Source organism: Camelina sativa, chromosome 2 (assembly GCF_030686135.1).
Source record: "Camelina sativa cultivar CO46 ecotype springtype chromosome 2, ASM3068613v1".
Classification (NCBI taxonomy): Eukaryota; Viridiplantae; Streptophyta; class Magnoliopsida; order Brassicales; family Brassicaceae; genus Camelina; species Camelina sativa.
Window position 1 is genome coordinate 3,343,270 of NC_141881.1, and position 27,949 is coordinate 3,371,218.

A 27,949-nucleotide genomic window follows, 5' to 3' on the forward strand; every position below is an offset into this window, starting at 1 on the left:
GTCATAAATACCAACTAAAAATCTCGTTCATAACCGTTGTATTTTGTTACTCTTATAACATTTCGGGCTTTTCACTAATTATGAGATAATTACAATTAGAAATCATTAGAAATGGTGACTAGAAGGTCGTCACCTATCTTGTTTAGGTGTCTCAAATTTGTTACTCTTTTTATTGTAAAAATCATGTAGTCTTGATAACATATAATTGCGAAGCTAATCTATTGGCTAGTCTTGTCTCAAATTTGTGTTATTTAAAAAAAAAAATTGTGAAGCTAATATCATAAAAAAAATCTACAAACTTTGGCACACAAAATAACCAAATCATCATCCAAAAATATATACACTATGAGATAAAATAGCATGAACATAAAATACTAAATCCATGCATGGTTTTAGTATGAGGTGCTTGTAGAAAAAGCCAAGTTCTCCATAGGTTTAATGTTTGTAACTTGTGAATTTGAGAGACGAACTCAGAGACGTATTTAGCCTACAAACAGATTTTTTCAATGATAAGAGTATTTTATAAGTCTTTGGTACTTTTATCGTATTTATGGGTTAGACAAGAAAAATAGATATTATGCTAAGCAAACAGGATCTGTTTTTTCTCTATAACGCAATGTTATGTTTACATGTGAAGTTTAACGAGACGACCTAGAGTAGTAAATAAGGGACACTGGAACCCTATATATGAAACTAAGCATGTGAACACAAGCATAAATGTAAATGTATTTTCACCAAACAAGCAAAATGAAAATGGATAAAACAGTACAAGTGCTTACTAGCCATCTAGGAGATTTTGGGACGAAGAAAAGAAGAGGTAGAACCACTAGAGAAGGTATAGATCCTGTCCAACAATGGCGATTATGTTTCCTTTGAAGGAAACAAGCAAGAATTTTCGATCAGTGAATTGATATGAACCAGTCCCCTTTACATACCCAAATTGGCTAAATTGCGCCAATCAATGAGTGTTCCAAGTACATAAAAGACCAATATACCAACACCAATGAATAACTGTAGAACATTCAAGTGACCAAATCTCTGATTGTTTGGTTCATTGATGCTTTAATTGTTGAGAAGCTCTCTATTTCTCTTGGTAATAATTTATCTGATTTCAATTGTAGAGATTATGCATTAGGGTTAATTGATGTGAATATATTAGGGTTGAACATTGAAATTGATGTTAGGAGAATTAGGGTTCTTGCTTATATACAATTAGGAGAAACTTTCTTTAATTTTATATGCTTGCTTATTTACAGTTTTTTGTAAACAATAGATTCTTTGATTGTCTCTTGGATGATAATTTTTTTCTGAATTTTGATAGTCAAAATGGATGAGTTTAGGTTCTCACTTGAGTTATGTTATAGGGATTGATATGGTTAATGTTTAATTGGCTGTTTGAATTCTTTGATTGTGGAGACAATAAAGATGTAAAAGAGTATTAGTAGTCTTGTCTAATTTGGCAACCTACATTTGTTTGAAACAAAAACCTAGCACGTTGCAGTTTTTTTTTCTTTGTTTACATGTGGTTGTGTTGCGTAAAGCTTGTATTAGTAGATAGCAGACATAAAGCTTGTATTAGTAGATAGCAGACATAAAGCTTGTATTAGTAGATAGCAAACTTGAATAGTTTCTGAATGGTGGTGGATACTTAGATACACCGGTTAAGTGTTTATGTGCATATGGATACTTAACTCAGCCCTTTTGGTCTGTTGTGTAGAAAGAAGAACAAATTGTTGGATAAGCTTCAACATACCTTGAAGTCTTAGAGATCCTTATCAAGTTCGGATTAGGAGACTTAATAAGAATTAGGAGTTATCTAGTTCTAAGTTCTAATGGGAATATGATTAGCAAAGGTGTGCTAACTCTATAAATACAATTGTTGAGATGTGACAATCGAAAGAGAGAACATTGAGAGCTTAAGAGTGTTTAGTTTTGAGAGAGATATTTTCTAAACATTAATAAAGAGAGCAATTCTTTATAAGCTAAGTGTGTTCTAAATTTTATATTTGGTATCAGAGCTCTTAGGTTTTGATCGTAAAAAGTTCTAAAATATCACAAAGGTTATTCGAACATACAGTCGTCGTAATCAAGCCATGGAAGACGACATCACAACTCGACTGAAGGATTTGTCACCACCATCGATTCAATATCCTATGCTAATAGATTCAAACTACATGGTGTGGTCCATGAAGATGAAGATCTTGTTAAGGATTTACAAGGTCTGGGATACAATCGAACCATGATCTGGAGATATAGATAAGAACCTCCTTGCCATGGGTTTATTGTTTCAAGCTATTCCAGGGAGTCTTATCTTGCAAGTAGGTGAACATGACTCTTCCAAAGGAATTTGGGAAGCAATAAAATCAAGGAACATGGGAGCTGATCGTGTGAAGGAAGCGAGGCTTCAAACTTTGATGTCCGACTTTGAGAAGATGAGGATGACAGAATCGGACACAGTAGATAACTTTGCGAGAAAGTTATTGGAGATTGCATCTAAATCTGCTGCACTCGGACAAACTATTGAGGAATCCAAGCTAGTGAAAAAGTTTCTCAACAGTTTACCAAGACACAAGTTTATACAAATCATAGCATCTCTCGAGCAAGTGTTGGATCTAAATACTACAGGTTATCAAGACATTGTTGGAAGATTAAAAGCTTACGAAGAAAGAATTCTCGCTGAAGAAAACGGTGGAGACACACAAGGAAAGCTTTTATATGCTAACACTTATCAACAAGATTTTGGAGCTAAACAAGGCAGAGGAAGCGGAAACAGAGGACGTGGAAGCAGAGGACGTGGTAGAGGAAAGTTTTAATTCACAAGATCGATCGCAAAATTAAACACAAGATAAGGAGAAGAAGGATGTCTCGAAGATTATCTGCTTTCGGTGTGATAAGGCTGGCCACTACGCCTCTAATTGTCCTGAGAGAGTTCAAAAATCACATGAAGCACATAAAGTGGAGACAGACGATGCTGAATCAGCATTTTACATACACGAGGTGGTGTTCTTGAATGAAGAAAAACTAATACTGAAGGTTGACGAAAATAAAACAGGGGAAGAAGGACTTTGGTACTTAGACAATGGAGCAAGCAACCACATGACATGAAACAAGTCTTATTTCTCATAAATAAATGAGAAACTAAAAGGCAAGGTGAAGTTTGGAGATGGCTCTTATGTCAAGATAGAAGGAAAAGGTTCGATCCTCTTTCAAGGCAAAACAGGTGAACAAAAGATGGTCACAAACATCTATTTCAATCCCAGCCTCAAGAGCAGCATCCTAAGTTTAGGACAGGCTACGGAAATCGGCTGTGATGTGAGAATGAGACAAGACTACTTGACGGTTCATGATCCAAGTGGGAGATTTCTAGTAAGAGTCAATCTTACTCAGAATAGGCTTTACAAAGTTAATCTAAAAATTGGTAAGCCTATGTGCCTAAGCTCAAGACTTGAAGATGAGACATGGAAGTGGCATGCACGACTAGGACATATAAGTTTTAAAACAATTAAAACTATGTCACAACAAGATATGGTTCAAGGGTTGCCTAAAATCAGTGATGAGAATCATATATGTGAATCATGCTTAGTGGGAAAACAGGCTCACCAAAGTTTTCCAAAGAAAACCATGTTTCAAGCTTCCAAGCCACTAGAACTCTTACATTCTGATCTTTGTGGTCCGATTACACTACCAACCATCGCTCATAACAGGTATGTTTTTGTTACAGTTGACAATTTTTCAAAATACATGCGGTCAATCTTGATGAAGGAGAAGAGCGATGCATTCAGCATGTTCAAAAATTTTTAAAAACTAGTGGAGGATCTAGGGAAGCAAATCATGATACTCAGAACTGATAGAGGAGGAGAGTTTACCTCCAAGGAGTTTCATGATATTTGTGAAACAAGTGGAATCAAGAGGCACCTAACGGCACCATACACATCCCAACAAAATGGAGTTGTGGAAAGAAGGAATCAAACACTAATGGAAATGACAAGAAGCACTCTCAAGGCAATGAAGGTAGCTAATTATTTGTGGGGGGGAAGCAGTTAGACACTCCACATACATAATTAACAGGGTACCAACGAGAGCTCTTGAGAATAAAACTCCCTATGAAAGCTTGCGAGAACAGAAACCGAACCTAAAGCATCTAAGCGTGTTCGGTTGTCGAGCTTACTCAAAGATTGAATCAACAAATCTAAAGAAGTTGGATGATAGGTCATCATATATCATGGTTTTTGTGGTTTTTAACCATGATATAAGGAGTCTTTTAGAGTCTTTTGATTTGTTTTCTAGGTTGTTTTGAGTCTTTACAGGTTATCTAGGATTTTGGCACGGATGGAGCAAAGTGGAGCAATTTGGATCATTTTGGAGCATTAATCTCGAAGAAACAAACTTGGAGTCAGAACAGAGAGGGAGTGTCGATCGACACTGCCTTAGCATCGATCGACACTGTGTTTAGCCAACGAGAGACTCAAGTTTTGGAAGTTTTACAAAGTTGCCCGAAGTTTTCTATATTTACAACACAAGTCCCTGACGTGTTTTAGGACATATATATAGTATTTTTAGGTTTTACAAACCCTTAAGTTATTTTCTAGCAAGTTTTATTTTTCTGCAATCCTGTGAGATTTTGAGGGCTTTTGGGAGAGAGAGATCTGCTTTGTAGAGAAGAATTCTTGAACTCCCTCTTTACTCTTTTAATTTCAATTGCTTATTATTCAGAATTATTTTTTGTTATTCATTAGATATATCCTCTGGTTTAGAAATCGCTAGGCGCTAGTCGGGCGGACGGGGTAGACCTAGCGCCTAGCGAGAAAATCGGAGATTAAACGGGGATTAATCGGTGACTAGTTTTAGGGTTATTCTATTAAATTTATAATAAAATAAGATATATAGTACTAAATATATGTATAATTCTGTTTATGTGAAAAGAAAAATATAAAATAAAATATAAAACTATAGTATTGTCTTTAAATTGACGGTAAACACATAAAAACGTAATTTTTTAAAAAAAAATATGATTTTAATTAATAGTTTGTACATTAGTTATTATAAAACATCATAAATTCGTAATTTCAATGTTTAAATAACAAAAAATATATATAATTGATTTATATTTGGCTTCAAAAATTATTGGTATATACAAAATTAAACGGGAAGTAATCGGATTGGATGATATAATTGGATAATCGATGCTAGGCGGGGATTAGTCATTAATCGAGGCGGAGAGGGTGGGCCTAGCGATTTTGCGGGGCGTAATCGGTGCTAGGCGGGGATTTTTAAAACAGGGGATATATCTGAGTAGTTTGTTTGTTAGGTTCAGGATTTTTCACAGGGATTTTATGAATTGTTAGATCTGTTTATTTAGGATTTATTTTCTTTCTAGATCTTCATCATAGGTTATTCTTCACATTAATTCTTGATTGATCACCTACAAGAAAAGTTGTAGTAAGCCGTGATGTAGTTTTTGACGAAGCTACAAGCTGGAATTGGAATGAAGCAATAAGTGGATCAAGTGGGAATCCGGGAATGTTTCACATGAGGTGGGGAGAAGTTATAGATGCAGGTGATGGACCGGTTGTTGTCAACAATCAAAACGAGAATAATCAGGATGATAATCAAGATGATGATGATGATCAAGAACAAGATGATAACACTAATAATCACGACGATGCAATTTATGTTGATGATCTTTTCATAACATGAGATACTCTTAAAGCCATAGAAGATTTCAAGATAGGGATGTCATCTAAGTTTGAGATGTCAGACCTGGGAAAGCTCACATACAATCTCGACATCTTATTATATCAAGGAGATGATGGAATCGAAATCAAACAGGAAGCTTATGCAAGAAGGATTTTAAGAGAAGTTGGGTTAGAAGGATATAATTCAACAAAGATTGCTATGGAGTTTGGACTTACGGTTTCAAAAGCTGAAAAGGAATAAAAGATAGATCCTACGAGTTACAGAAGAAATGTGGGATGCTTGAGATACTTACTACACACTCGACCAGACCTAGTTTTCTTGGTTGGTGTCACTAGCCGGTATATGCAGAGTCCTCGGCATTCACATGGTGTTATTATGAAGCAGATACTTCGTTACCTTAGTGGAACCGTGTCTTATGGTTTAAAATATGGTCGAGGAGGATCAAAAAAGATTCATGGTTTCAGTGACAGCAGTCTCAACATTGATCCGGATGATAGAAGAAGCACCACGGGTCACATGTTCTGTTTTGGAGCTACACCAATTAGTTGGTGTTCACAACAACGGGGGACAGTTTCTCTTTCGTCATGCGAAGCAGAGTACATGGCAGTGACGGAGGCTGCTAAACAAGCTATTTGGTTGCAGGACACTTTGAGCGAGATAACCGGAAAAGAGATGGAGCAGATCACCATCTGGATCGACAACTAGTCAGCAATACAGCTCTCCAAGAACCATGTATTTCATGGTAGAACCACACACATACACAAGCGCTACCATTTTATACGAGAGTGTGTTGCGAGAGAGCTTGTCGATGTAAAGCATGTACCAGGAGAAGATCAAGAAGCGGATATCTTGACTGAGGCATTGGCGAAGATCAAGTTTTGCGAAATGAGAAGCAAATGTAATTCTAAGTTCTAATAGGAATAGGATTAGCAAAGGTGTGCTAACTCTATAAATACAATTGTTGAGATGTGACAATCGAAAGAGAGAACATTGAGAGCTTAAGAGTGTTTAATTTTGAGAGAGATATTTTCTAAATATTAATAAAGAGAGCAATTCTTTATAAACTAAGTGTGTTCTAAATTTTTATACAAATGAGAGTGGTGGGATATCATGAATGATGGATATAAACATGGACAAGCTTCTTGAGGATTCAGTTCCTTTTAGGGTTAGTGCTAAATGAGGTTGTGCAACTCATCCTCGTTGGAGTACTGATTTTATTTCTGTCCCATTCTTGTTTTGTTATTAAGGTATGACTGCTATGCTTTTCTCTGTTGCTATGCTTCGACAGTAATGTTTTGGTTTAAAAGTCCAAACTAAATCTATAGTTTTATACTCTCTCAGGTTGAGCTTTGATGGATCACTTTCTTCTTCTTCTCTTCACCCTTGACCCCATTTTCTCAGAGAAAAATTCAGAAAGAATTATGTAATGATTGTTTAAACGTTTTATAAAATGCAATAATTTTTAAGTTTTGTAAAATATGAAATGTTTATATTTATACAAAATAAATTCTACTTCTAAAATTATAATTTTCAAAATAATATTTTCAAATAAATTTAAAGATCCAAATTTATGATCTACAATTGGAGAGATACAATTTTACAGTTTCTTAAAAAAAGTTTTAACCAAACAATTTTCAAAATTTAATATTAAAATAATCCTAACCCCATTTAAGCATCGTTTTTGCCGGCATGCTGTATGAAATAAATGCGTCAACTACGATATAGGATTATGTTTTTTTTTCCAATTATTTTTAGTTTCACATAATTGCGTCTGATGAATGATGATTAGTGGTGAAAAATTTGTGTTAGATTGTATTGAGTTATTATAGTTATATGTTTATCATAGTGTATTGGTATAACTAAGTCTCCTTTAGCTTAGTTCTACTACTATACTTGTACAGACTATAAATACTCCTTGTAAAGTTTTTGGTTCAATAATGAGAAAATATCTTTTCACTAAAGTTAACATGGTATCAGAGCAAAATTAATTTCTCATTCTTTTCCGCGTAACAAACTTTTTTTCTCACACCATTGATGATGATTCTGAGCTTCGTCTTCGTTCTCATCCTTAATTCGAGCTGCTTCCTTCTCGATTGAGTGTTGTTCTTCGTCTCTCTTTCTCTCGAATCAATCTTCTATAACTCCGATTTGGTTCCTTTTGTTTTCTGATGAGTGCCTCGATTCTTCAGATCCTTTATGATGTTGTTGTGAATCTTGTTGTGATTGTGTTGATTATGTGTTCTTCTTTGATTACCCGAGTCATTTTGGGGTTAATCGCTTTCTTCTGGTTGACTGAGCTTGGGTTGTTGCCTCTTATCGCACAATCTTGTTTCAGATATGCGTTAGGACTCCTCCGGTTACGAATTCAGTACCGACGAATCTGACGGATCAGTATGAGAATCCTTTCTTCTTGCACAGCTCAGATCATGCGGGGATGAGTATCGTATCCGATCGTCTCACGTCTGGAGCTGATTTCTACTCTTGGTGAAGGTCAGTTTGTGTAGCTCTCAATGTTAGGAATAAACTAGGGTTTATAGATGGAACAATCAAGAAACCGCCTGATGATCATTGTGATTTTGGCTCTTGGTCTCGTTGCAATGATATTTTATCCACATGGATCATTAACTCAGTTGATAAGAAAATAGGAGCAAGCTTGTTGTTCATCTCTACCGCAGAGGATATTTGGAAGAATTTGATGTCACGTTTTAAACAGGATAATGCACCGAGGGTGTTTGAGATAGAACAGAAGTTGAGTTCAATTTAGCAAGGGTCATTGGATGTCACCTCTTATTATACTCTCTTAGTCACATTGTGGGAAGAGTATAAGAACTATGTTGAGTTACCAGTCTGCACTTGCGGTAAATGTGAGTGTAATGCCGCTGCACTATGGGAGAAGTTACAGGAACGAAGTCGAGTGACAAAATTCTTGATGGGGCTTAATGAGTCATATGAGTCTAAGGCATATTCTGATGTTGAAACCCATCCCGAGTATTGAGGAAGCATTCAACATGGTCACCTCTGATGAAAGACAGAAGACGATCAAGCCTAAGCCTGACAGTATGATCTTTCAGACTTTAGTTCCTGCTCAAGAAAGTGTTCCTTATCAAGGACCCTATGACAATGTTGCCTATGCTGCTGTTCAAAACAACTATCGTCCAAGGGGTTCTTGTCCTATGTGCACACATTGCGGTCAGACTGGACATGTGGTGCAAAAGTGTTTCAAGTTACATGGCTATCCACCGGGGTATATACCGGGTTTTAAAAGCTCTTTTGCCAACTATCCGGCGAGCCAACGTTCTTCTACACCAGTTACTCAGTCTCGTGGACAAGCTCCTAATCATCCTCGTCCTCAGACACATGCTGTTGCCAATGTCATTGCCGAGCAGACTACTACTTATCCACAGTCTACTCCTACTTTAGGCTTTGCTGTCAACTCTTTGACTGGTCAACAGATTCAAACCCTTCTCCAACAATTGAATGCTCAGGTTAAAACTTCAGAGAGTCCAATTTCATCTTCACAAGTCTCGTCCATTACAGAACATGGTGCTATGGCTATTCAATCCACTTCTGGTAATCATTTCTCCTTTCCTTCTTCGTTTCCTTCTTCGTTTCCTTCTTTTTCTTTACGTTTTGAAAACAACCACCTTACTTTCCAACATCAATGTCTCTCATCCCTCTCTAAACACATTCCTCATGGTAGTTGGATCATAGATACTGGAGCAACTAGTCATGTTTGCTCAGACTTGACATTTTTTAGTGAAACAGTTTCGGTCTCCGGTGTTACAGTCTCATTACCAAACAAGGAAAAGGTAGACATCACACATTGTGGCACTGTTCCGTTAACAAACACTCTTGTCTTGCATAATGTTCTGCATGTCCCATATTTTCGTTTTAACCTCATATCCATTAGTAGTCTTTTGCAACATAACCGCGGCTCAGCTCATTTTTATCCTGATTCTTGTTATCTTCAAGAGTCTATTCAGGGCTTGATGATTGGTAAATGCTACTTGTTGCATAATCTGTACATCGTACAGCTTGATTCATCATCTGCACTCATCACTCCGTCATCGTCATCTGAATCTACTCATCATTTTTCTGGATCCTTGGAAGTCGATGGACATTTTTGGCATCAACACCTTGGACATCCATCCCCTGACAAGTTAAAGCTTCTTACTGGTACATTATTTCCTTCTAATCTTAGGCATGATACACCTTGTGATGTCTGTCCTCTAGCTAAACAGAAGCGTTTACCTTTTATTTCTAATAATCATTTGTCTTCGTCCTCTTTTGACTTAGTTCATCTAGACATTTGGGGACCATTCTCTGTTGAGTCTGTCGAAGGTTTTAGGTATTTTCTTACTATAGTTGATGATTGTACTAGGGCTACTTGGGTTTACCAATTACGTAATAAAAATGATGTTATTTCTGTCTTTCCAAACTTTATGAAATATGTTTTTACTCAATATAATAAGAAAATTAAAAAGATTAGGACTGACAATGCTCCTGAACTCGCTTTTACTGATCTTGTTAAGACTCATGGTCTCATTCACCAGTTTTCATGTTCTTATACACCTCAACAGAATTCTGTTGTTGAACGCAAACATCAGCATCTTCTTAATGTGGCTTGTGCTCTTTTCTTTCAGTTTAATATTCCTCTGTCATATTGGTCAGATTGCTTACTCACTGCCGTTTTCCTTATTAATAGAACACTATCACCATTGTTTCAAAATAGAACACCCTATGAACTTCTTTCCGACAAGAAACTAGACTATTCTTTTTTGTGTTCCTTTGGTTGCTTATGTTATGCATCAACTCTTGCTAAGGATCGTCATAAGTTTAGTTCTAGGGCTGATAAATGTGTCTTTTTAGGCTACTCTTTTGGTTACAAGGGTTACAAAGTACTTCATCTCGATAGTAATCTGATATCTGTTTCTCGCAATGTTATTTTTCATGAAAATGTCTATCCTTTTGTTGATCACAAAACAAGTTCGACTCCTACTGATCCCTTTGACATGTCTATCTTACCATTAGATATTCCTCATAATGTTGATTATTTTCATCATCCTGCATCTTATACATCGAATACGTCTCATGCATCCACCTCTAATGCATCCCGCACAAATACCACTGGTGACTTTTTTGTTGATGAGACTGTGACTACTGAGACAATAATTGTTCCACCATCGAGTGTCAGGCCAAGGCGATCCGCTAGAGCACCAGGTTATCTTTCTGACTATCACTGCTCTCTCATTTCCTCATCTTCATTACCCACTTCTTCTTTTCCTAAAAAGCTTACTACTCCTTATCCCTTATCATCTTATCTCACTTACTCTAATATCAAACCATCATATAAGTCCTATATTCTATCTGTTTCTCTCGAAACAGAACCTAAAAATTTCCAACAAGCTATAGCATCACTAAAGTGGACACAGGCTATGAATGTGGAAATGGGCAACATGGAGCGTACCAAGACTTTTGATGCTGTTACACTTCCACCTGGTAAGAATGTGGTGGGGTGTAAATGGGTTTACACAATAAAATACTATGTAGATGGATCAGTGGAGAGATATAAGGCTCGATTGGTTGCTAAGGGATTCACAACAAGAGGGGGTTGACTACTTCGATACTTTCTCCCTTGTGGCTAGACTTGCTAGTGTGAAGTTGATTCTCGATTTGGCAGCTAAGAAAGGTTGGAGTCTCACTCAAATGGACGTAACGAGTGCCTTCCTGCATAGTGAACTTGATGAGGAGATTTACATGAGTCTTCCTCAGGGATATAGACCATCGTCAGGCACCTTACCACCGAATGCAGTTTGCAAGCTCAACAAGTCCATTTATGGCTTGAAGTAGGCGTCTAGAAAATGGTATCGTTGCTTCTCAAAGGCTCTACTAGATGATGGTTTTTCCCAATTGTATGCTAACAACACCTTATTTGTCAAAGAACAAGGTACTTCTTATATCGCTCTCATTGTCTATGTGGACGATATCTTGATTGCGAGTAATAATGATGAAGCAGTAGCAGCAGTAAAAACTTGTCTGGCCAAACAGTTTAAGACGAAAGATTTAGGTCCAGCAAGATTCTTTCTAGGCTTAGAAATAGCTAGAAATGCTGATGGTATCTCTGTTTCTCAAAGGAAGTACTGCTTAGATTTGTTGGAAGATTCTGGTTTACTAGGTTGCAAACCCAACTCTGTTCCTATGGATCCCAAGGTCGCACTTACTAAGGAGACATGGGTCCTTTTGACTGACGAACATCCTTACAGAGAGTTGATTGGGCATTTGTTGTACCTATGCATCACAAGACCGGATATCACCTTTGCAGTCAACAAGCTAAGCCAATTTCTTTCGTGTCCGACGGATGTGCATTTTCAAGCAGCACGCAATGTTCTCAAATACTTGAAGAATAATTCGGGACAAGGTCTCTTCTACTCTGCCTCCTTAGAAATTTGTTTGAATGGATTCGCAGATGCTGATTGGGGAACGTGCAAAGACTCACGACGATCGATTACTGGTATGTGTATCTTCCTTGGCACATCGTTAATCTCTTGGAAGTCGAAGAAACAGGATGTGTTCAGCTCTAGTAGCACTGAAGCTGAATATCGGAGCATGGCTCAGACAACGAAGGAGCTGCTATGGTTTCGACAGATTCTGCGGGATCTACGAATCACGCCAGTTGCACCGGCAAAGCTGTTCTGTGATAACAAGTCGGCTCTTCACTTTGCGAACAATGATCTCTTCCACGAGAGGACGAAGCATGTGGAGATAGACTGCCATACTACACGAGATCAGTTCAAGGGTGGATTCCTCAAACTTTTTCATCTAAGCTCGGAGAATCAACTGGCTGATATACTTACAAAACCATTGCATCCTGGCCCGTTTCATCATCTCCTTCAACGAATGTCCATTTCAAGCCTTTATTCGACTCAAGGATTATTGGCTTGAGGGGGGTATATTGAGTTATTATAGTTATATGTTTATCATAGTGTATTGGTATAACTAAGTCTCCTTTAGCTTAGTTCTACTACTATACTTGTACAGACTATAAATACTCCTTGTATAGTTTTTGGTTCATTAATGAGAAAATATCTTTTCACCAAAGTTAAGGAAAAGTTTTTTTTTCACCAGATCTAATCCTTTACAAATGTAATTCTTTCGAACTCATCACTTTCTTCACAGCTTATATATAGCATATGTAAAAAAAAATTGTTTATCTATTTCATATACGACCGAACAGTTAAGGAAAAAAAGACAGAGTTGTTTGTGCTTCTCTATAAGAACATTTGTAGTTTCAGTCTCTGTAAAACTTTGTATTATGTAATGTTTTGGTAGTTTTATGTGAATCTTGTGAAAGGTGTTGTTAATAGTATAACTCTTGCTAAAAACATGAAAACAATAATGTTTACAGAAATGATCTTTGTAATAAAACTTTTTTGTGCACATACTTCTTTCTTCTAATACAGTTCTTGGTAAATATTAGAAAATTGTAGAATCGTCAGGAGGAGGATCAGAGAAAAGAGATTGAATCTCTTCTAGAGATTTGCCTTTGGTCTCCGGAACAAGCTTGGCTATGAACACAAATCCAAGGCCAATCACTGTGGCAAACATCAGAAATGTTCCTGCAATAAGTAAAACTTTTTTAGTTAGGTGACAACAACTTTACTTTCAAGATTCAGAAATTGTGAAGAGACCATGTTTAGGTGACAACAACTTTACTTTCAAGATTCAGAAATTAATTACACTTTAAAACAAAATTAAATATTATACCTGTGGAGCTCCACTGAAGCAAGAAACTGAAGGAATAAGCAACGAGCAATGAGCTTATAGAGCTGACCAAGTTACACATTGTTCCTGCTGCTCCTTTCACGTCTACTGGATATATCTAGTAAAGGAAATAAAACATTACTTATGTAATGGATTTAGCAGTTTTTAGATGTCTGTGATGTTTCTATATCTATTATTACCTCTGATGCTATGATCCATGGTATTGTTCCCATACCTGATCCGTATGATCCAAAATACACCTAATTAAATAAACACAAAAAATACGACGTTTATTACTGGAGATTATGAAAATTCCTAATATTTTATATCAGATCAGATAATTTATAGACTATATTTAAAAATATATTTTAAAATCTAAACAAAACTTTTGATTAGAAATCCTTAAACTTAAAAAACCTAAAAAAGAAATTGACCTAGTTGTTTTAAATGATATAAAATTTTAGATGTATTATCAATTATAGTAATTACCATAACACTAATCAGAGACAGGATAGGTGTTCCTGTTTCCCAGCAATGGTTCTCCTGTAGAACGAAATAACCAAAAAATTTACGGTCCGGTATGAAGAAACTAAAACCAATTTCCGGTTTAGTATGGAAGATGGAACAGTAAGCATGCCTTCAAGAAGAATGAAATGGCTGTAGCAAGACAACCCAAGAACATTCCAGCTTGAGAAACCTACACTCACTCCCAAAAAAAATCCTAAACTTTCTTTAAAAACCAAACAAATTAATCTATCGATTTCTTGCACAAGTTTTAGATTTTGTCCTACCAATAGGAGCGTACGTCTTCCAGATACATCCACAAGCACGGTACCTAAAATGCCTCCAAACATCTACAAGAATGTGCTTTAAAATTATTGGTAAAACTAAAAAAGTATCGAATATTATATCGAAAAAACTATGGAATTATATGTAAACTATGGTTTATTAGTATAACCTGAACAACTGAAGTCGATATGAATCCAAAGTGACTCGATACACCTGGATCATCGGATAATTAAGGACCATTCGATGAATTTAAATCATCCTTATGGTAAATATAAAACCAAGATGGTCACTGAAGAAGAAGAATGGTTACCGGTAGAGGTGAAAATGGAACCAGTGTAAAAAGAATAACCGTTAAGACCTCCAAGCTGAGGCAAAGCTATAAGAACAACTCCAATCTGTATTATAGACCAATTGAAACAAATAAATCAATAAAATGTAAAACCATAAACACTTTTGAAGTTATTTTTAACCTTACGAAGAGAGAGTTACTTACAGTAAGTGAAAACACATATTTTCGCTGAAATAGTTTGAAGAAACCGCGGCCATCGATGTCTTGTTGTTGTTTAACATGTTCTGTATAGTCCTGATTATCATCAAATTGTTAGGAGATTTATGTTATTAATATATATATATATATTTATATATGTAGATCATATGGATTATATCTTTACTAATATCTCTGCTGCTTCATCTGATACATCAAATGTTTCTCCTCTAAGGCTTAACAAAACCGCCTTAACCTCCGTTTCCCTCCCAACTTTAGCCTACAAAATGAATTAGTTTATTTGATTTAACCTTTAAGGTTTAGCAGAGCACTAACCCTTTGGTGCTCACCAAAAAAAAAAAAAAAAGCACTAACCCTTTGGCCAATAAATATCGTGTTTAACTGGTTAAAGGAAGAGATTTACATTAATTCAGTGATAAAAGTATCATGTTTAATTACACTTTTCAAACAAAGTGTAATTTAAATGTCAAAAAAAAATTTGTAAGGTTTTATACAGAGATGAAACTGTTATGTTTTACATTTGGTAAATACACACTATTGTAGATGATACACAATTACACACTATAAATGTCTGAGGCTAACAGATTTGGTTTTGTAGTATCCAAAATATACTGGACAAAAACACAAAAAAATAAAAAATAAAAAAAATAAAGATACCGTATTCTTAAATCATGATTTACGTTAAAATGAAAACAATAATCTATATATACATTTTCCAATTACATTTAGCAACTTGAAGTTACCACCTATTTACAAGACTGCCATTGATATTAATTATTAATTTGTTTTCCATTAATTAATATTAAGTTTCTATTTTTGAAAACAAAATTTTTATTCCTAAATAACTTTCCAAAACAATTAGAATCACTCCCTTTAACATTAAGTATTAAATTTATAATTGATTTAATTAATACTAAGTTTCCAATTTAACAAAACAATATTTTCTCCATACACAAATTTCCTAAACAATCGGTCTTACCAAGAAATGAATTGATTTTCGATCTTGGAGGAGGATCCTTGGTCGAGATTTTTGATCTCAACACATTGGTTTCCTCCTAAAATATATGTTCAAAATCAAATATAAAATATATTATTCAAAAAAACTAACGGTATGATTTTAAAAGGTAACAAACATATTTACCATTCAATTTGATATCTTATTCAAAGAATAATAATAAAATATAAAAGATATTGCTTGCTCACAGATTTATTTTTATTTTGTACTACGTATTTAAAAATAATTTTTTACTTTCACGGTTCATATGATGAGTTTTTGCTGATTAAAAATCTTTGAATATGTTGTCTGACATGACGGGTTTGGAATATAGAACCAACACTAAAACTATTAGTTTATCTCATATATACTATAGATTTGTAATCATAGTTTTGAAAATTAACTTCTAAATTATTTAGTATATGAACTACAAAATATTACACATACTATAACACATTCTTAATATTCCAAAAAAAAAATATATACACTAACATACTATATAGGCATATACCTCTGTTTAATTTATATTCTATCTAATAACAAATTTAATGTAATTAGATTCTAAACTTTATAAAACGTAGGAAGAAAAAAAAATCTAAACAAAAATCTAAATTAATTAGATAAAAAGTTAATTAATTGAAAATTTGAAAACTAAATAAATTAAAAAGTATTATTTAAAATACAATAATTTATAACTTAGTCCCGCGGTGTACCGCGGGTGAAATCCTAGTCTAACATAAATATAAAACACAAAATATATAATAAGTGAATAACAAATGCTTACTAGCCATCTAGGAGATTCGGGGATGAAGAAAAGAAGAGGCATAACCATTAGAGAAGGTATAGATCCTGTCCAACACAACACAAAAACCATTAGTACTTAACTACTTATTCACGTATTTGAATGAAATCATAAAGTTTGATTTTTGCATTTCGATAAGATTTGGCCTTAATTACATACCCAAAATGGCTAAATTGCGCCATGCAACGACTGTTCCAAGTGCATAAAAAACCGATATACCAACACCCGCAAATAACTGTAGAACATTCAAAAATTATATAATAAAATTCTGTTATAGTTTTCAAGATTTTAATTCTCTTATAATTTACCTGAGCCAAGGAAGAAGCAGCTCCTCGCAAGTTCCTTGGTGCTATTTCAGTGATGTAAACCGGTCCCTGTGATTAATAACGATTGTCACAGCATATAATTTGTTACAAAATAAAAGAACCAATATATTTAAATACCTGTTTTCAATAAGTCTCAGAAGTTTATAATACCTTTTGAATTGTATCTAATCTAATTAACCCCAAAAAATACACTTACAAAATATGCTCAAAACAATAATCTGATTGAACACCTCTAGTTTTATTCATTCATACCAAATATGCGCTAATTCCGATCGAGATCCCTTGCAACAACCTTCCGAGATCAAGCAGCCAAACACCCTTTTGTTCAAACAATTCAAGAACAAAAATAATAATAAGATACAATAAGTTGTAACAGAAACAATTTATCGACTTTCATTATTAAAATTTAAACCAATGTTTAATCTCACATTTTGTCCAAAAAAAGAGTATATAATTTCACAAACCTTGGCAAATGCAATAGCAAACCAGCCGATTACGAAGAGGATGTTAGTGATCCAGATTGTCTGGTTCGAAAAAAAATCACACAAAAGATTAGTATAATTTAACCATAACTAATTGTACTACAATTAACTTTTAACATTGAGAACTAATCATTCTTCGGCAGAAACTTACGTAGACACGACCAACCAAATCTGTTAATTTCCCACAGACTAATGCTCCGAGGATTAATCCAACCGTCAATATCGACCCAAACAGTGAATACTGAATTTTTTGAAAAAAAAACAATAATTGAAAATTAATTGAACCAGAACCAAATCCAAACAGATAACCGGAATTAACCGAAAGAGAAAATAAAATAAAATAGAACTTGTTACATCAGCTATGGAGAGATTCAAGTCTTGCATGATACCGGACTGTGTAGGAGCTGAGTATCCGATCTGTAAAAATGATATTAATTACACGAAAGTTTTATCAAAATCTGGAACTGACGACTGAACATGCATAAACCATTTTAGTTTTCGATTATAAAAATTAAGAATCAGAAAATCAAGCCTAGGAACTCTGAACTCACAATGCATCCAAAGGCAAAGGCACCGCAAGAACCGACAATGAAAGCAAGCACAAAAGGTTTTGTAGAGGCAATTGATATTTCCAACAGAAGAGAAGAAGATGATGATCTACTATGAGATGCTAATAATAAACCTTCTTCTGCCATTTTACGAAATGTGATATTACGAATCAAATTTGTTTCGTTTACATTACATTCTTTTGTTCTTCAACAACAACAACAACAAAAGTTTGTTAAAGGTTTGGTAAGTTTTGTTTTAGAAGTAGATGAGAGATATTAAAGAGATCGGAAAGCTAATTTAGATTTTATATTATTTTTTTTTTTTTGAACAACCAGATTTTATATTATTTTATGAATTAAGATTAATCTTGTAACTCGTGCAGCAAGAAATTGCGGAACTGAAAACACACAAACTGTACATGTTTCCTTTTCTTATTTATTACAAGTATTATTTATTTTTGTAATGGTTATATCACGTTTGCTTTTGTTTATTTTTTTCATGGGCATATAAATTTTTAAAAAGATGCGTTGTATGGTATATAAGAAAATACTTAAATAGCAATGGAGGGCAAGTAAAACACAAAGCACTTTAACTACTTTATGCCTTAACTGATGTAGACCTTAATGTAGTAAACTTAACCGAAGATCACTTTCGAGATCGCAATATATAACAACAAAGAACTTACTTTATGGGAATATTTAACATATTTATATTATATGAGCACATGACCCTATAGTAAACAGCATATCAAAGAACCACTTTTGTTGTCTAATATATATAGCTAATATAGCTTGCGTCTTTGAGGTCTCAAAGTTTAGAGGTAGTATCTTAAATTTTCCTGCTTCATTGTTTTAGAAAACTGTAGAATCTTCATGAGGAGGATCGGTGAAAAGAGATTGAATTTCTTCTAAAGATTTGCCTTTGGTCTCTGGAACAAGCTTGGCAGTGAACACAAATCCAAGGCCAGTCACTGTGGCAAACATCAGAAATGTTCCTGCAATATAATATTTTTATTTTCCCAGTTCATGCTTTAGATAGTTTATAACTTTTTTCCTGTGTGTGTGTATAATATAAATTAGTAAAGACTAAATATGTACCTGTGGAGCTCCACTGAAGCAAGAAACTGAAGGAATAAGCAACGAGCCATGAGCTTATAGAGCTGACCAAGTTACAAACTGTTCCTGCTGCTCCTTTCACGTCTACTGGATAAATCTAGTTAAGATAATGGGAAAAAAGTGAACTATTAATTTACAGTGAATTAAAATTTATAGATAATGCGATTTTTTTTTTTAATCTTTAGTTTACCTCTGATGCTATAGTCCATGGTATCGATCCCATGCCTAATCCGTATGATCCAAAATACACCTAATGTAACATATATGCTAAAGTTAATACAAAAAGCAGGACAAGTTTTATGGTTTTGGCATTGTTTAAATAATGGTCTTTTCTTCTGTTAATAACGGTTTATTTAATTACCATAACACTACTGAGAGCCAATATTGGTGTTCCATTTTCCCAGCAATTGTTCTTCTGCATGAGTAGGAAAACCAAAAAGATTACATCTTGGTTATTCAAAACTGAAACCAAACCACCGGTTTAGTAAGGGTCGTGTATAGGTAATAGGATTAGTAAGCGCATGCATGCCTGCAAGAGGAATGAAATGGCTGTAGCAAGACAACCCAAGAACATTCCAGCTTGAGAAACCTACACTCACTCCCAAAAAAGAAATTATTTTTCGAATCAAAATAATTAATCTATCGATTTGGTTATTTACACTTGCGGTTTTAGGGTTATTATTATTTTTTTTTTTTTACCAGTAGGATAGAACGTCTTCCGGATAAATCCACTAGCACAGAACCTAAAATGCCTCCAGATATCTACAAGAATTAATGTGTTTTTAATGATCGGTTAGAAAGAATGTATTCCGAGTGTTATCCAAAAAAATATATATATACATGCTTTATGATCTTATATTAGTAAAACTGTAAAACCTGAACAATAGATGTCAATATGAATCCAACGTCACTTGATACACCTGTTAAATTAGATAATTATTGACCGGTCGATAAAGCAAGATGGAAGAAGAAGAAGAATGAACATTTTATTTACCGGTAGAAGTGAAAATGGTATCGGTGTAAAAAGTATAACCATTTAGACCTCCAAGCTGAGGCACAGATATAAGAACAACTCCAATCTGTATAAGCAAGAAAACAAAAATCAAGAAAATGCAAAGACAAATACTATATAATGTTTTCAATTTCTGTTTCAATTTTTACCTCTTTTTGAAGAGTTACTTACAGTAAGTGGTAACGCGTATTTTCGCTGGAACAACTTGAAGAAACCACGGCCATTGACGTCTTGTTGTTCTTCAACATGTTGTGTATATTCCTGATGACCATCAAAATGTTTGGAAATCGATCAATGTAAAATATGTATATAGCCGATCATATTTATATATGTTCAGTGCATATAAATTTTTATATATCCTTACTAATATCTCTGTTGCTTCATCCGATACATCAGATTTTGCTCCTCGCAGGCTTAACAAAACCGCCTCAACCTCATTTTCCCTTCCCACTTTAGCCTACAAACCGATTTTTTTTATAATCAATGATAACATCATTTAAGACCAAGAATTTAACAATGCTAAGATCCATATATATACATGTGAAGTTAAATGTATTTTGACCAAACAAGTAAATGCAAATGGATAAAACAAACAAGTGCTTACTAGCCATCTAGGAGATTCTGGGACAAAGAAAAGAAGAGGCAGAACCATTAGAGAAGGTATAGATGCTGTCCAACGACAGAACACACAAAAATAAACATTAGTACAAATTTAGTTTTTGAAGGAATGTTCCATTTGTGCAATTCGATATGAATCAATCTCCTTCACATACCCAAAATGGCTAAATTACGCCAATCAACGACTGTTCCAAGTGCATAGATAACCGATAGACCAACACCTGTGAATAACTGTATAGAACATTTAAAAATTTTATTGTATGAAGGTATATTGCATTTTTTATAACAGTTTTTTTTAGGAATTTGGTTCCCTTAATTTACCTGCACCAAGGAAGAAGCAGCTCCTCGCAGGTTTTTTGGTGCTATCTCGCTGATGTAAAAAGGCCCCTATGATTTTATTAATCATTATCAGATTATATGCTTTATTGCAAAATTTCATGCCAACAAATAACTCAAATCTAATTTGAAATCTCATTTAAACACCTCTAGCTACTAGCTAGGGTTTTAATTCATTCATACCAAATACGAGAAAATTCCTACCGAAACCCCTTGCAATAACCTTCCAACATTGAGCAGCCAAACATCCTTTGTGACAAAAAGGAATAACAACAATATTTAAGAGAATTAAAATCACTTATAAAGTTAAACAACTGCATTTCATTATTGATTGTAACGTAAGTAGCATAAATTAAGAAAACTCAATAAAAATCGCAAACCTTAGCAAATGCAATAGCAAACCAGCCGATTACGAAGAGGATGTTAGTGATCCATATTGTCTGGGTTGAAAAAGAATCACAAAAAAGATTAGACCATTACTAATTGTACTACAATTAACTTTTAACATTGAGAACTAATCATTCTTCGGTAGAAACTTACGTAGACACGACCAACCAAATCTGTTAATTTCCCACAGATTAATGCTCCAAGAATTAGCCCCACCGTCAATATCGATCCAAAAAATGAAAACTGAGAGAATCAAAAACGAAAAAAATAACTAATAATAATTGAAAATTAGCTGAACCAAAAAAAAAATCCGATCAAACCGGAATAAACCGAAAGAGAAAATAAAATAAAAATTAATAATTGAACACTTGCATCAGCTATGGATAGATTCAAGTCTTTTATGATACTTGTCTGTGTAGGAGCCGTATATCCGACCTGTAGAAAAAAAAATGTGGTTGATGAAAATTAAAATTGAAACATGTGGTTGATGATTAAAAAAAAATAAATAAATTTGAGTTAGGAACTCACAATGCAACCAAAGGTATAGGCACCACAAGAAACGGCAGTGAAGGCAAAAACAAAAGGCCTCGTGGAAGCATTTGATATTTCAGACAGAAGTGAAGAGGATTTACTAGGAGAAGCATTTGGAGATTGTAATAATAAAGATTCTTCTGCCATCTTTTAGAATCTCTGAGATTATAAATCAAAGTGTAATTAACACAATCACAAGAAAGCATAATTAAAGTTCATCAAAGAAAGAAGGAGATATATATATAAATCTTGGAAAAATGTAAAAAACCTTTGTTTTTTTTTTTTTTTTGAATTTGGAAGATTGTTGGTCTCCTGAATTAGTGGGAACTACACAAAAAAACACAGGTTGTGTTTCCCCTTTCCCCTTTTATGCTGTAAGTTGGAATTAATTAGCAAGAAATTTTGTAACAAAAGTGGGGGCTGGGCACAGCAATAAAACAAATAAAGACTATCATCAGCCAACAACCACGCAGGGTCATGTACTCACGTGCCAACTACCAAATATATATCCCCCACACAACTTTTTGCTTCTTCGGAACTCGGACACAGAGCATCCACCGGCTGTTGTGTGACTTGAGAGTTGAGAGTACTCCTGAGACTTTCAACGTATGTTTTATGGGCTTGTATACTCGTGAGTTGTGGCTTAATGAATAAACTTTTATAGTCCTAATGATTCCACATGTATATTTAAATAACTTGCGCACTTCTTGTTAGTTGTTACACATGTCCATTTAAAGAAGCATGTGTATATTCATTATTGTTTATTCTTATTTTCCTTTTTCCCTTAATATAATTTCGCGCGATTATTTTTTTTATACTTAATTTATATACTTGGGCGATCAAAACCCTACGTAATTTATGGGAATATTTAACATATTAATTCGCACATGGCCCAATCGTAAAAAGCATATCAAGAACCACTTTGTTGTCTCAATCGTAAGTTTAACTATTGTAGAAAAGCACATGGTCCTTTTATACTTATCTTTTCAGAAAATTGTAGAATCTTCAGGAGGAGAATCGGTGAAAAGAGATTGTATTTCTTCTAAAGATTTGCCTTTGGTCTCTGGAACAAGCTTGGCAGTGAACACATATCCAATGCACAACACTGCCGCAAATATCACAAATGTTCCTGCAATACAATAGTTTTATTTCCCAAGTTCATGCATGAAGAAGATCATTAATTTGTAGATAGTTTATAACATTGTTTTGTGTATAATATATATATATATATATATATATATATATATATACTAGATTAGGACCCGTGCTTGAGTACAGATTGAAATTCTTTTTATTTATCTAATAAAACATAAATAATATGGATAATTTATAGTGTCCTATACATGGTTATGCTAGATTAAGACCCGTGCTAGTATAATCAAAAATCACTCTTAATCCGCAGAAGAGTGATTAATTTTTGAGATTTTGTTGTCTATATATGGTTAATTAAATATTCTGTGGAGATTTTATTTTATTTTTTAGAATATTATTTAAAATCAAGATTTAACTAATGGTTACAACTCATATAACCTATAATCTATCAAATAATCAAATAAGTAATCTTATAACTCATATTATATAGTCTACAAAAAAAAGATTGTGTACTTCCGTTTTATTATAAAGGGGTTATTATTAGTATAGACTAATTAGTTACCTGTGGAACTCCACTGAAGCAAGAAATTGAAGAAGTAAGTAACAAGCCATGAGTTTATAGAGCTGACCAAGTTACACACTGTTCCTGCTGCTCCTTTCACGTCTACTGCATAAATCTAACAAAGATAATGGTAAAAAATAAATTTTTAATTTACAATGAATTAACAATTTAGCTATTTTGATTTTTTTTTCTTTTGTTAAATTTTGTTTAATTTACCTCTGATGCTATCATCCATGGTATCGGTCCCATGCCTAATCCGTATGATCCAAAATACACCTAATACGATATACACAAAACACAATTTCATAGCTTTGGCATTGTTTAAATAATTGTCTTCTGATTAAAATTGTTTATTAATATTACCATAACACTAATGAGAGCCAATATTGGTGTTCCATTACCTCACCAATTGATCTTCTGCATGAGTAATAATAATAAAAAAAAAGATTACATACCGATTTTTCAAAATTGAAACCATATAGCATATAGATTAGTAAAGCATGCCTGCAAGAAGAATGAGATGGCTGTTACAAGACAACCCAAGAACATTCCAGCTTGAGAAACCTACAATCACTCCCAAAAAAAAATATTTTTCGAAAGAATTTTCTCAAATTACACTTGCGGTTTAGGTTTTAATTTTTTTTACCAGTAGGAGAGAACGTCTTCCGGATATATCCACAAGCACAACACCTGAAATGCCTCCACACATCTACAAGAATGTGCTTTAAATGATCATTAAAAGAATATGTATTGTGTGTTAAGCGAAAAAAAGGAAAGAATAATATGTATGACTTATAGTGATGCTTTATGATCTTACAATAGTACAACCTGAACAATAGATGTCAATATGAATCCAACCTCACTTGATACACCTGTTAATCATATAATCATTGATTGTTCGAAAAAAGAAAAAAAAGATATATGAAAGAAGAAGAAGAATAATAAGGTTTTTATTTACCGATAGATGTAAAAATTGTATCAGTGTAAAAAGTATAACCATTAAGACCTCCAAGCTGAGGCATAGATATAAGAACAACTCCAATCTGTGTAAAACAATGTGTTAAATAATATAATCAAGAAAATGCAAAGACAGTAATGTTTTCAGTTTCAGTTTTAGTTAAACCTCTTTTTGAAGAGTTACTGTATTTTCGCTGGAACAATTTGAAGAAACCATGTCCCTCAACGTCTTGTTGTTCCTCAACATGCTGTGTATAGTCCTGATAATTATCAAAGTGTTGGGAAATCAATGTAAAGTATATATATGGATCTATCATATATCATGACTATTCAGTGCATATAGATTTATATATCCTTACTAATATATGTGTTGCTTCATCTAATACATCAGACTTTGCTCCTCGCAAGCTTAACAAAACCGCCTCAACCTCCTTCCCCCTTCCTACTTTAGCCTACAAACAGATTTTGTCAATGATAAAGAGTATTTTATAAGCCTTTGGTACTTTTATCATATTTATGGGTTGGACAAGAAAACAAGAGATTATGCTAAGCAAACAGGATTTGATTTTTTTTAATAATGCAATGTTATGTTTACATGTGAAGTTTAATGGGACGACCTAGAATAGTATATAAGGGACACTGGAATCCTATATATGAAACTAAGCATGTGAACACAAGCATAAATGCAAATGTATTTTTACCAAACAAGCAAAATGCAAATGGATAAAACAAACAAGTGCTTACTAGCCATCTAAGAGATTCTGGGACGAAGAAAAGAAGAGGTAGAACCACTAGAGAAGGTATAGATCCTGTCCAATAATGACAGAACACAAAATCATCATTAGTACAATATTATGTCTCCTTTGAAGGAAACAAACAAGAATGTTCGATCTGTGAATTGATATGAACAAGTCTCCTTTACATACCCAAAATGGCTAAATTGCGCCAATCAACTAGTGTTCCAAGTACATAAAAGACCGATATACCAACATCAAGGAATAACTGTAGAACATTCAAAATCTTGTATTGTAGGAAGGTAATTACATTTTTTCTAATAGTTTTAAAGGATTTTGGTTCTCATATATAAGTTTACCTGCACCAAGGAAGAAACAGTTCCTCGTAAGTTTTTTGGTGCTACCTCGCTGATGTAAATAGGCCCCTGTGATTAAATCATTATCATAGATTATATGCTTTATTACAAAAGTCCATGCCAAGAAATTACCAGAATCCTATTTGAAAATCTCGTTTTTCAGTAAATCCAAATGTCAAAGTTACACATTTTGAATTTACCATATAACACATCTAAAACTAAACACGTACATTTACAAGCAAAGAATGGTATATATATACCCACCATGCATCAGAGTTGTCAGACCAAAATATCAGAGAACATATAACCCTACTAAACCAAAATCAAACAAAGTTTTTTGATGAAAGGTTAACTTTCGGTGGAAATAAAACTACACATTTTATGTCCAACATTGCCAACAGAGAGACCTTAAAACTTCCAACAAATCCACAAAACTTAGATTGAGGAATGGTTACTTAAATCTAATTAGACTTGTTTTGGAGTATTTTAAGGTATTTTTTCTTGATTAGACACCTCTAGGGTTTTTTTTAATTATTTATTCATACCAAATATGTGTTAATTCCTCCCGAAATCCCTTGCAATAACCTTCCAACATTGAGCAGCCATGCATCCTTTTGTAACATAACAAAAAAAGATTTTTAAAAAAAGATAATTAAAACCACTTATCGAGTTTATTTAACAACGGCATTTCATAATTAAAAGAATAATCAGAAAATCACAAACCTTGGCACATGCAATAGCGAACCAGCCGAGTAAAAAGAGAGTGTTTGTAATCCATATCGTCTAGTTCTAGAAAAAAAAATGGGTTTACACACCTAACTGAATAATTAAAATTTGTAAACCGAGATAACTTAATCATTGTTTTTGAATTGGAAACTTACATAGAAACGACCAACCAAATCTGCTAATTTCCCACAAACCAATGCTCCAAGGATTACCCCTACCGTCAATATCGATCAAAAAAATTGAAAACTGATAAAAACGACAAAAAAAAAAAAAAAAAAACAAAACAAATAATTGAAAATTAGCTGAACCATAACCAAATCCAATCAAACCATAAACATATAACCGGAATAAACCAAAAGAGCAAAGTAATAATTGAACACTTGCATCAGCTATAGATTCAAGTCTTTCATGATACTGGTCTGTGTAGGAGCCGTACGTATACCCAACCTGTAGAAACAAAAGTTTTGGTTGGTTGAAAATTAAAATTGAAAACATGCCATTAACCCAAATTTGATTTCGATCTGAATTTTTTTTTTGTTCTTTTAAACTGAACTCACAATGCAACCATAGCTGAAGGCACCAGAAGAACATGCAATGAAGGCAAGAACGAAAGGTCTCGTGGAAGCATTTGATAGTTCAGACAGAAGTGAAGAAGATTTAGTAGGAGAAGCATTTGATAAATCTTCTGTATGAGAATGTAATAATAAAGATTCTTCCGGCATTTTTTGTTTTTTAGAATCTGAGATTATAAAATCAACAGTGTAACACAATCAAAAGAAAGCATAAAATCTCTTAAAAGAAAGAAGAGATAAAATCTTGGAAACAAAAAAATTGTGATAATGTATGGAGGCTTTAATTACTTGTGTTCTGTAGAAAACGTCGAGCTCATTAACGACACCATGTACGTTGTATCCAAAGTGGGGAGTGGGGCACATCAAAACAAACAATAATGCATAGCCTAACAACCACGCTCCACGCAAGGGTTATACTTAATCACGTGTCAACTACCTCCTATCCCCACAAATCTTTTGCGTCTTTCGGACTCGGACTCAGAGCATCCACACCGTCTGTTGGGAACTTGAGTCTATTCAACCTCAACGTATGGATTTATGGGCTTGTGGACTACTGAAAAAACTTTTTATAGTCCAATGGTTACACGTAGATTAAAATCGTATGTGCATTCCTTCTTACACAGGCCCGTTTAAAGAAACATGTATTCATTATTGTTTATAATTTATTCTTATTTTCCTTTTCGTTCTTTTAGATATATATAATTTGGTGCGATTAAAATTAAAATAGAAGCCTAGAAGGTATGATCATTTCGGGTAAACATAGTAGAAAAGTTTTAGTTATTTTTAAGGGAAAATTTTTAAAAAATAACTCAATATTTTAATTGGATTATGTAAAATAACTCAATATTTTAATTGGATTATGTAAAATAACTCTACTCTTATTTCATTTCACCCTACTTAAATTGAGAACTTAAAAAAAAAAAAAACTAAATAAAAGTTGAATGTTAAGAAAATAACCCTTGTTACAAAATTCAAATCCAAAAAATGGTTGTTCTAAACAATTAGTTGCATTAGTTTCTAATATAAAAAATACATAGAAAATTTGT

At 33.8% G+C, this 27,949-nt stretch overlaps 3 protein-coding genes and 1 pseudogene across 6 annotated transcripts; 1 reads left to right on the forward strand and 3 right to left on the reverse strand.

Annotated features, from left to right (window-relative positions):
* Positions 1-5,733: 5,733 nt before the first annotated feature.
* LOC109126298 (secreted RxLR effector protein 161-like) lies at positions 5,734-6,402 on the forward strand. The gene is made up of 2 exons (XM_087465769.1): positions 5,734-5,913; positions 6,082-6,402. The coding sequence occupies exons 1-2, from the start codon at positions 5,734-5,736 to the stop codon at positions 6,400-6,402; spliced, it is 501 nt and encodes a 166-aa protein (XP_087321895.1).
* Positions 6,403-13,037: 6,635 nt separating this feature from the next.
* On the reverse strand, positions 13,038-18,234 carry LOC104716622 (sugar transporter ERD6-like 15). Its single transcript, XM_010434026.2, has 18 exons — positions 17,908-18,234; positions 17,711-17,773; positions 17,508-17,597; positions 17,339-17,398; positions 17,127-17,192; positions 16,857-16,922; positions 16,708-16,783; positions 16,531-16,595; positions 14,919-15,011; positions 14,741-14,830; positions 14,558-14,642; positions 14,417-14,460; positions 14,250-14,312; positions 14,096-14,155; positions 13,948-14,001; positions 13,659-13,718; positions 13,462-13,576; positions 13,038-13,313 (listed from the first exon to the last, which is right to left on the reverse strand). Exons 1-18 carry the CDS (start codon positions 18,049-18,051, stop codon positions 13,171-13,173), a joined length of 1,437 nt encoding a protein of 478 aa, XP_010432328.2. The 5' UTR covers positions 18,052-18,234; the 3' UTR covers positions 13,038-13,170.
* A 336-nt stretch (positions 18,235-18,570) lies between these two features.
* LOC104716612 (sugar transporter ERD6-like 14) lies at positions 18,571-22,530 on the reverse strand. Of its 3 annotated transcripts, none has more exons than XR_015576768.1 (20): positions 22,392-22,530; positions 22,173-22,276; positions 21,902-22,063; positions 21,746-21,808; positions 21,527-21,616; positions 21,367-21,426; positions 21,170-21,235; positions 20,972-21,037; positions 20,806-20,881; positions 20,637-20,701; positions 20,397-20,489; positions 20,182-20,293; positions 20,015-20,099; positions 19,897-19,940; positions 19,720-19,782; positions 19,550-19,609; positions 19,382-19,435; positions 19,211-19,270; positions 19,003-19,117; positions 18,571-18,899 (listed from the first exon to the last, which is right to left on the reverse strand). XR_015576768.1 is itself a non-coding variant. In XM_087480012.1 (20 exons), the coding sequence occupies exons 3-20, from the start codon at positions 22,049-22,051 to the stop codon at positions 18,757-18,759; spliced, it is 1,422 nt and encodes a 473-aa protein (XP_087336138.1). In that variant the 5' UTR covers positions 22,052-22,063; positions 22,173-22,276; positions 22,392-22,530; the 3' UTR covers positions 18,571-18,756. The 3 variants fall into 3 exon arrangements, 2 of the variants coding, with proteins under 2 accessions (XP_087336138.1, XP_010432317.1); XM_087480012.1 differs by having other exon boundaries at positions 20,204-20,293; positions 21,191-21,235; XM_010434015.3 differs by having other exon boundaries at positions 20,204-20,293.
* Positions 22,531-22,759: 229 nt separating this feature from the next.
* LOC104716603 (sugar transporter ERD6-like 14) lies at positions 22,760-27,185 on the reverse strand (annotated as a pseudogene). The gene is made up of 18 exons (XR_015576819.1): positions 26,889-27,185; positions 26,710-26,778; positions 26,487-26,577; positions 26,329-26,388; positions 26,151-26,216; positions 25,609-25,674; positions 25,442-25,517; positions 25,260-25,324; positions 24,875-24,967; positions 24,650-24,775; positions 24,517-24,601; positions 24,387-24,430; positions 24,205-24,267; positions 24,063-24,122; positions 23,922-23,975; positions 23,775-23,834; positions 23,559-23,673; positions 22,760-23,033 (listed from the first exon to the last, which is right to left on the reverse strand). The product of XR_015576819.1 is annotated as a sugar transporter ERD6-like 14 (transcript).
* Between the last annotated feature and the right edge of the window lie 764 nt (positions 27,186-27,949).

Bases quoted from the DNA above. Each gene is read 5' to 3' on its own strand.
- LOC109126298 (XM_087465769.1), top strand. From the start codon at position 5,734: ATGTCATCTAAGTTTGAGATGTCAGACCTGGGAAAGCTCACATACAAT. The intron at 5,914-6,081 runs GTTTCAAAAGCT...ATTATGAAGCAG, and splicing joins CTATGGAGTTTGGACTTACG to ATACTTCGTTACCTTAGTGG.
- LOC104716622 (XM_010434026.2), bottom strand. From the start codon at position 18,051: ATGGCAGAAGAAGGTTTATTATTAGCATCTCATAGTAGATCATCATCT. The intron at 17,193-17,338 runs GTTTGTGAAATT...TTTGAACAAAAG, and splicing joins TTGCTATTGCATTTGCCAAG to GGTGTTTGGCTGCTTGATCT. The intron at 13,314-13,461 runs GTATAATATTTA...TACTTATTGCAG, and splicing joins GCTTCAGTGGAGCTCCACAG to GAACATTTCTGATGTTTGCC.
- LOC104716612 (XM_010434015.3), bottom strand. From the start codon at position 22,051: ATGGCAGAAGAATCTTTATTATTACAATCTCCAAATGCTTCTCCTAGT. The intron at 20,882-20,971 runs GTAAATTAAGGG...TGTTCTATACAG, and splicing joins CTGCTTCTTCCTTGGTGCAG to TTATTCACAGGTGTTGGTCT. The intron at 20,100-20,203 runs GTAAGTAACTCT...TTGCTTATACAG, and splicing joins AATACGCGTTACCACTTACT to ATTGGAGTTGTTCTTATATC.